Source organism: Genypterus blacodes, unplaced genomic scaffold, assembly GCF_046128005.1.
Source record: "Genypterus blacodes isolate CSIRO-AG114 ecotype Tasmania unplaced genomic scaffold, CSIRO-AGI_Gbla_v1 ptg000019l_1, whole genome shotgun sequence".
Taxonomy (NCBI): domain Eukaryota; kingdom Metazoa; phylum Chordata; class Actinopteri; order Ophidiiformes; family Ophidiidae; genus Genypterus; species Genypterus blacodes.
Window position 1 is genome coordinate 3791552 of NW_027466832.1, and position 9304 is coordinate 3800855.

A 9304-nucleotide genomic window follows, 5' to 3' on the forward strand; every position below is an offset into this window, starting at 1 on the left:
GAGGGCACAGCATGACCGAGAAAATGCTCCAGTTCTTATTTACTTAAAACTAAATCAAGATAAAAGTAAAATCAGGAAACAAAAGCAGTACCTGATTTAAAGCCTCTTAATCGTTTTCTTTTGCATTCTCTTCTTTTTTCGATACATTCTAACACTTCGAAATACCCTTTTTTATATCAATCACACATTTCATATTTTTTGCTTAGTTTATTAATTATTAAGCGGTACATTTGTGGTGTGTCTGTTTTTGTTTATTGTGTTGTTTTCTCTGCTACAGATCTCAACTAATTTAATTATCTTCATTTTGAGGTTTATTCTCGTGATAACACTGGCCATAACCTGTGTGTGTGTGCGCTCATGCGCGCGCGTGACCTCCTCACACGACCTATGAATGGATTAAACAATTTCTGAAAACACTTTTAAGATCCTTGAACACCTATAAAACACTGTCAGACAGTAAGACCCCGTATTGTCCAAAACGACCCACCGAAAACCGCTCACACGACATGAATGAAGCTCCCTTAGTGCAACCTTAGTGCCTCCTTAAGGCACCAAAAAGCCTTCTTGAGCTTTATTAGAACATCTCCTGAAAGAATCTCAAGATCCATAATGTAAATCATCATGTAAACACAAAATCAATCTCAACATTTCTCTCTATGTGCACCTAAAAGCACCTAAACTCCCCTCATGTACACTAAGCTGGGGTCGGATTTCCCTTTGGCTCTCAGCTTCTGGCTCGGTTTAAACCGAAACAGAACTTTCTCGGGCCCTGTCTTGTTGGAACATGTCCTGCAGGTTCGTTGCTGCAGTACTCCAGCATGGCCACGGGAGGGCACCAGAGACTGAGACGGTGTGCGGACGTGTGTCACAGTGCAGAACATGTGCCCGAGCACATGTGTGTGCACAAACGGAGATGTTGCTATAACAACAACTCAACAAGTTTACTTCCTTTGCATTCCATTTTGCGTGATTAATATGAATATTTGGGTCATTTGGCTTCTGGTTCTGTTGTTTTCTTCACCCAGTGTGCCGGTTTTGCATCTGCCACTTTGCATCCGCCTCAGCCTGGCTCAGTAAACCGCTCGGATCCTGTGTCCCTGCTTCATTATAGCCCAGATGCATCCAGAAGAAACGAGACGCTGAAACCGTCTGTAGGAAGACATGAGTGTGCATGAAGTCCAGAGAGTCCAGCAGGTTTCCTCTCAGCACGTTCACGCTCCTCTGCAGCACCCAGGGCCTCATTACACAACCAGGCCATGATGCTGAGCACGAGGCCGCTCACCTGCTGCAGCCTCACACACACACACGCACGCACGCACGCACGCACGCACGCACGCACGCACGCACACACACGCGCGCACACACACACACACACAAACACACACACACATATGCTCACACATGCACACACACACGTGCACACACATGCACACACACATACAAACACATACACACACATAGGCACACTCATGCACACACACACACACACAGACACTCACACAGACACACAGACACACACACACACACAAACACCTGTACACGCACACATGCATGCACACACGCCTGCTGCTCTGAACCAGGATAATTTTCTCATAAAGCAAAACTAAATGAAGCTTCATGAATGTTTGTGATCTTTGTCCACATGTATGTGATTTGGGTGATTTTCTTCGGCCCGGTTCCATGGTTGTGTATGTGATTGTCTGTTATAAGCAGTTATTGATCCTGTGTGAAACACAGTGACGTGCAGCAGCTCTATGGTCTGTGCAGCTGCAGCCTGCAGGAGGATCTGGAGATTCCACCGCACAGCAGCTCCCAGTAAACAAACTGGGAGAGTGTGAAGAGAAGGAGGAGGAGGAGGCGCAGACGGGGGGATTCTCCGAAAGCACCCACGTGGGTTCACCGGCACCCGCTTCACGCTCAGCCAATGGGCGCAGAGAGCGGGGGGAGCCCTAAACCAATCAGAGAGCGGCTAGTGGGTGGCGGTCACGCCTACAACTGCGGGAGGATATAAAGAGACTGGTTTCGCCCTACAGGAGCACAAGTGTTTTATCTCACACTCACTCGCACGGACTGTACTCCTCCGACTCTCTGCGCCTCTTCTGGATTACCGGCTCAGACACGGACTTTACTACCGCAGGAATATTGGTCTTTTCTGCCGCTGCGGAACTTTTCTATCCTGGATCTTTTGGATTATTTGACTGACGTCACTATGACTTTGGAGGAAGTAGTTGGATGTAACATGACCGAAACTAAGTGAGTTTGTTTCTCCGGATTTTCGGGTTTTGTTGTGGGATCAGATGCGTGATGACGCGCAGGAACGTGACCCGTTTGAGTCCAGTTAGACTCCAGTTTATGTTCCTGGGTCATCCATAGCGTTTGCTCAGATGAAGCCCAGTGTGTCTGTATTCATATCGGAATTATGATACACTTTACAGTAACAGTTTGTTGCCAAACTGCGTCGTGGTGTCTTGGTGTTTGTTACAGTGTGTGGTTGTGTGATGCGTTTACTGACAGCATTCTCTCTGTCTCTCTGCAGGATGGAGACGGTGACTCAGGCGCTGGAGGAGCTGCTGGTGGCGGCTCAGAGGCAAGACTGTCTCACTGTGGGAGTGTACGAGTCCGCAAAGCTCATGAATGTGTAAGTACGAGTCACTGCTTACGAAATACGCACGCGCACACACACACTCAAACACACACACAAACTATCGTACCTTCATACTAACGGCGCCTCCCCCGCTGCTTTCAGGGACCCGGACAGCGTAGTTCTATGCGTCTTGGCCACGGATGAGGAGGACGAAGGCGATATCGCGCTGCAGATCCACTTCACGCTGCTGCAGGCTTTCTGTTGTGACAACGACATCAACATCCTGCGGCTGTCGGGCATGCGCAGACTGGCTCACCTGCTCGATGAAGAGCCGAGAACCGAGGACAGTAATGGCAATGAGCCCCGGGACCTGCACTGCATCCTGGTGACGGTGAGTCACGCACACAGAGTCTCAGTGTTCTGTTAGTTAACTGAACATCAGTCAGTAGTTATTTGTTGATATGTTTGCAGTGTAACAGTGATGTGCAGATTGACAGTAAATGTCTCGCAGTGAACGAGGACACAACTCAATATACACACTTCTGCTTTTGAACAACAAAGTAGCAGTAAAGTAATGTGTGTGGTGACTAACCACTGCTTCTCTCTTCTGTGTTCTGCAGAACCCTGCATGCAAGGCCCTACAGTGCAAAGCTCTGCAGGATGTCAGCAGCTTCTGTGAGCAGAGCCGCTGCACTAACCAGTGGGTTCCTTGCCTGGTGCTGCAGGATCGTTGAGCCCAGTGGGTCTGAACCGAGCCAGACCGCGTCAGAGCGGTGAGAGTGTGGAAACGAGTCCAGACGACCGTCCTCCATTTGAGAGGATTGCAGGCGTTTGACGGGGAAGCCGAGGAGCCTCCTGCTTCCTGCCTGGTGGCTTGATCGATGGATTGGCTGCCTGTTGAAGGCGTCGCAGGCACAGCTGCCCGCGGCGGACGGGTGCTGCTGGAACAGCAGCTTCCGTGGCAGTGAGGAAGACGAGGGGGAGGAAGGGTTGAGTGCAGCTGCAGGTTGATGTCCTGCAGGGTGGAGATGAAGCTGGATGACGCAGTGACATTGAACAAACTCATGGATCAGCTCATGCTTTTATTTTGGAGCAATGCTGTGTTAGTGCTCAAGTCTGATGTGATGTTACACAGGAAATGAATTATTGTGTAGAAAACATCAGAATCGCACACTGATGTGATGTTATTTAATTTAACAGAGTGATAATATATGAACGTAACAATGTTTGTTTCCTGATGGATGAATAAATTATTCAAGCATAATTCAACCTGTCAGAGTGTTTCATAGTTTGGTGTGTTTGTGCATGTGTGTGCCTGAGTGGATGAACTTATTGAGGCATATCAATGAGGAGTTTTTTCAGGAAGACACAATATGAACCAGAATACTACAACTTAGTCTCTGAGCCAAAGAGAGAAACTTCACGTGTGAGCCTTCTCTGATTGAGACCAGCTGAGGGACTGAAGCTCACGAGGGACTGAGGGTCACATGCAGGAGTTTGGCTTTAGATTAGTTTAGTGCATAAATCACATTTAGTAGATTTAGACTCAGCTGCTTCATTATCTGTGAGCACACACATTCTCAGTTGTCATGCATCCAAGAGCACCATCCACATCTGGCATATAACATAACTGCCCTGTAATGAACTCAACACTCCTGAGCTCCATTTTGTTCTGTTATTTACCATCTGAAGTCTTGTTTCATCCTCCGTGTGCCTTTTGTATGTGTGTGTGCGAATGAAGACATGTCTCAGACTCTCCGGTGTACTCACAGAATGAGGAGGAGGTGAAGCTCTTACTATCCTAGTTTCTATGGTGATGTGTGTGTGTAAGCCTCACAGTTTAAAGTGTCACAACAGCAATTTTACAAAATGCAAGATATTCAGCAAATGAACAGCACATCTAAACTGGCCTACTGACAGATGTCCTCTTCTGTTCTCCACCAGCTCCTCTGCTGCACAGCTCCCTTTGCTCCACTTTTTTACATGTGGACTCTCACATGTCTCCACTCTTTGTCTCTCTGTCCTTCATCAGTTCTGGTGTCTTTGTGTCTAGTTGAGCTGTAACTTTTTCTTTACTCCTTCAATTCAACATAAACAAAACACACCATACATCTGGAAACATCTGTCGCCCCACAACCAGGTCATCAGACAGAGAACTCATGTCCTCCATAACCACGAAGACACAGTCTGTTTATATTACAGGTTGATGAATGAATTCTTATTCATATAACACAACAGAAGGCAGAGCTGCACAAGACTCTAAACTATTAATACTAAAAACATTTATGTGTTTTATTCACTGATCTCTTCATTTCTCCATCTTTCATTTAGCATCGTTCCTTCATCGTTCATTGTTTAGTTTTGTGTAACCTGTTTTCTTAGCGTTTGTACTCACAGCACATGAAAAAACGTACAAACCAAAAAGACTAAACTAGATGAATCAGGTGGTTTGTTGTTGACATGTCTCCACAAAGACACACAGCAGTTCTGTCAGGCTGCAGGAACAGCACGTATGCAGCATGTTTCAGCCCTGTGTGTGTGTGTGTGTGGGTCAGAAATAGCATCTGTGTTATTCTCAGACTGGGGCAGGAGAGCAGATGATTGCCTGCACACTCACCGTGTCTGCCCCACGTTCATCCACAGCAGGGATTCTCCCTGCGTCACGTCACCGTGGAAACTATCAGAGCCTCCTGATTGGACGATTCTGCAGGTCGGTGGAAACCTCGGGACGCCTTTTGTCTGTATTTGAGAACTAGCAGAGGCTAAGCCAATCACAGAGCCACGCCGACGTCTCTATGGTGACGTGGGGAGATCCTGCTGACACGTCACTGACCATGTAAGGGTAAAGGAGACTCATCATCCTCCTCATCAACCTCCTCATCCTCCTCCTCCTCATCCTCGTGAGTCAGACTGAGTGTGGCTGCAGAGTAAAAATAACACAGAAGGACGACAGAAACGTAACATGATCAACTGTAGAAACAGATTCAGATTAAACAGGAAGTAAAAAACATGAGCTTTCATTTTCCACACACACACACACACTGTCTCCCTCACACACACACAGACTGTCTCCCTCAAACACACAAAGACTGTCTCCCTCACACACACACACACACACACACACACACACACACACACACACACACACACACTGACAGTTTGGACTGTCCGCTGATTGCTGTGATGCAGCAACAGACACACATACATACACACTTATCTGGCCCTCAGGCTACAGCTTCAACTCATGTAGAGGGATTCATGGATCATGAGTCTGGGTCTTGGAATCTCTTGTGAGGGTGTGAAAACAGTTGGAGATTATAAATCCTGGAGGTCCAAATCTTCACTATATGACACATTTTGGGCCTCTGAGTCTAAACATTTTGCATTAGGAGACACCAGACAAAATGTTAAAATATTATCTGCAGGTCTGCTGATAGACAACAGGTATTTTATGAGATGCTGACTGTCAGGGTGAGCTCAGTATTTGTAATCTTCATCACAACGACCAACAATGAGCTTCAAACAAACAAGCTGCTGTTAACTCCTTCATCAAACATTTACAGGCAGGAGTTTGTCTGTTTATCTGCTGTTACCTGGAGATCAAACATCTACCTGAGACTCTAATGGGAGAGAGAGAGAGAGAGAGAGAGAGAGAGAGAGAGAGAGAGAGAGAGAGAGAGAGAGAGAGAAAGAGAGTGCTGCTGGTTATTTTTAACTGTCTCGGGCTAAATATGTTGAGTGGGCGTGGCCCTGCCTGTCCCACCACATAATCTGTGTGTGTGTGTGTGTGCGTGCAGACTCATCAAAAAAGCTTACAGAGTGGCAGATCACTTCTTCCCCCCTCCACCCTTTCTTCTTCTTTCTGTGCAGTTTCTCAAACTAATTCTCATCACGTGGCAAATTGATTTTATAATATAATGCATTGCTTTATTTCTTTTATATTTGCTTTTTGAGGGGAAACTTCCAGTGTCAAGCAGCAGAAAAAATTTCTCAAGTAATTTTTTCCGACATCTTTTTTTCTCTCCACATTTCCCTAAACTCCCTCTGACATTTCTGCTATTTTTGGGGTCTGGGATCTCCACTTGGATTCTAAATAAAGTTTTGTGGTTTTGGGTCTGTAGAGTCACAGAGCGCCACAGAGTTTATGAGCTTCAAACAATAGAAAGTGAAGTTCACTTTTGTTTTCAGCCTGAAAACAAAACAAACTTCATCCTTTATTCTGCTCATCTTGTGTTTATTTATTTGAGCCAATCAGAGGGCAGGACAACTTATTAAGCTTCCCTCTTTTCTCTGTATGAAGCCACAATTACAGAGTGTATGCTGAGGTAACCCCACCCACCCAAACCACGCTTTCATCTCAAACCAAACGTCCCCTCCCTCACGTGTCCCCTAAGACCCCTAAAGCCTGAAAACCATCAAACAAACGGCAGACAGAAGAGACTGAATGTCCTAGGAATAGTCTGGAAGTATGGAAAAGGGCAATATTGAAATATCACAGTCATATTATAAACATGTATTTCATGTATCAATTCAAATATCTATTCTCGACTTATCGGGCCTGTTAGTGTATTTATTAAAAAAATATTTATATGTTACTATTCTCTTAATCTGTTCAAACCATCTAAAGAGGATAAAGTGAGTTTCAGAGGAGCCAAACCAGGTCAGACTGGTTTAAAGCCACAAACATGGTGAGCAGCCAGCATGCCCATAACCACCACCATGTCCCTGTGTGTCCCTGTGTGTCCCTCTGTGTCCCTGTGTGTCCCTGTGTGTCCCTGTGTGTCCTTGTGTGCCTCGATTGTCCCTGTGTGTCCCTGTGTGTCTCTGTGTGTCCATCTTGTCTGACACAGAGAGTGTTGTAAGGTCACTGAGGTCCAGACTTTTGGTCTGTCTCCTCTCCGGCGCAGCACCGTGCCCAGCTCGCCGCCTGCTTCCTGTCCACCACACTCAGAGCTTAACCCGACTGGCTCACACACTGCAGCAGAGAAAATCACCGACACAGAGGTTTTAAAGTTTGATAAGCACTTTTTAATCTGTTCTTAAAGTTAAACACGCACTAGCGTACACATGCACACACATGTGTGTGTGTTTTAAAAAGCTGATGATTGTCTTAATAGATTCATTTGTCAGCTGTTTTGTGGTTCAGAGATGATTGAGCTCATAAAGCTCTCGCCGTGTTTGGTCCCTGGCAGCAGAGGCAGCAGGACGTTTGCATTGAGAGAAACCAGGTTATAAAGGCATGAATGGAGAGCAAGCACCGCCTCCCGATTGGCCGCTGTCCTTAGTAACAGGAAGTCCTTCAGGTTAAACGACCTCCTGCTCTCCTGAGCATCCTGCACCAACAACGGGGCACAGCTCGATTTATTTACTCACACACCAGCTGCACGGAAGCCACGTTAATGTTCACACTCGCAGCAAGACAACGGCAAACATTTACCAGCTGCTAATTCACTTCTGTTCTGATATTCAGAGCTCGACCATTACGAGTAAAGTGAGCTGGACTCACTGGGACACCAAAGGCTTTAGGTCGCATTTTAAATACTTAAGCACAGAAAGAAGTCACTGCTCAGGGTGCTGTGATGATAAAGTTGCTGTGATGATGTTTAAATCATGTTTTGCTTGTTTGTTGTCAGTAAAAATTGCTGTTCAGAGTATACTGATTCTAAATACTGTATAATGACACACACACACACACACACACACACACACACACACACACACACACACACACACACACACACACACACACACAACCAACTCATTTGCCTGTGTTTTGCATGTAATTAGAGCAAATCTAAATCTTTGTCCTGGAGGCAATAATTTGCTGAGCTGCAATAAATGTTGCTGAGCTGTTTGATGTGGTTAGACTGATTCTTGGTGTTAATGTTGTTTAGGCTGCAAAAGTTGCAGGAATGATGTTGAAGTTGAGAACATTTCAGTTGAAGAGAAAGTTTAAGTTGCAATTGCTGGACAATAAGTTGCTGAGACATTCAACAAGTAACTAAGACACTGATAGGCTGCAGCATTGATCTCTGAGAGGATCAGAGCTCTGTGAGGTGCAGAGATTTTGCACTCTCATATTATACATGCTTAAAATGCATTGAAGTTGCAGAAACTTTCTTCACTGCAGAGAAGCTGCGCTGAGCCAAAAACAGGCCACTTGTTGAGGTTTTTGGGGGTCCTGGTTTGGCCTGAAATGGGAGCAGCATGCAGGGCGTGAGCTGGGGGGGCTGGGGAGGGCTTGGGGTGCAGGCTGGGTGCGGTGGTTTGGTGGTCGGGGGTATTATGGAGGGTCTTTGGGGTTTGGCTGGGAGTGGCGGCGTGTGTTTAGGGGGAGGTAAAGAGCTGGGCTGCTTATGGGGGGCGCTGGGATGGGGTCTGGGGTTTATTTCTGTCTATTTCTGTCTTGTCTCCGACCAACAGAGAGAGAAAGGAAAGAGGAGTCACTGTGGCGGCTTTGTGATGGAAATGGAGGCACGCGCTGCAGAGAGCGGGGGAGGGCCTGGAGCTCTGAGGGGTTTGTGGGCTCACAGTGGGGTCATGTCTGGGGGGCATTATGCTCTCCTCTGAGACACGCTCTTCTCTAGGACCACTAGAACCTCATCCAGGAGCCCATAGCCTTTTCATTTTTGCACTAGAGGTGATTCTTCGTTTCATTCTCCACTCTACTGTAACTGTTGCACAGCAATTTCCCTCAGGAAAATAAACTTTTATCTTATC

At 46.3% G+C, this 9304-nt stretch overlaps 1 protein-coding gene across 1 annotated transcript; it reads left to right on the forward strand.

Annotated features, from left to right (window-relative positions):
• The first annotated feature begins 2043 nt into the window (after nucleotides 1-2043).
• LOC142991469 (growth arrest and DNA damage-inducible protein GADD45 beta-like) lies at nucleotides 2044-3848 on the forward strand. The gene is made up of 4 exons (XM_076141635.1): nucleotides 2044-2253; nucleotides 2537-2638; nucleotides 2747-2975; nucleotides 3205-3848. The coding sequence occupies exons 1-4, from the start codon at nucleotides 2210-2212 to the stop codon at nucleotides 3316-3318; spliced, it is 489 nt and encodes a 162-aa protein (XP_075997750.1). The 5' UTR covers nucleotides 2044-2209; the 3' UTR covers nucleotides 3319-3848.
• Nucleotides 3849-9304: the final 5456 nt, after the last annotated feature.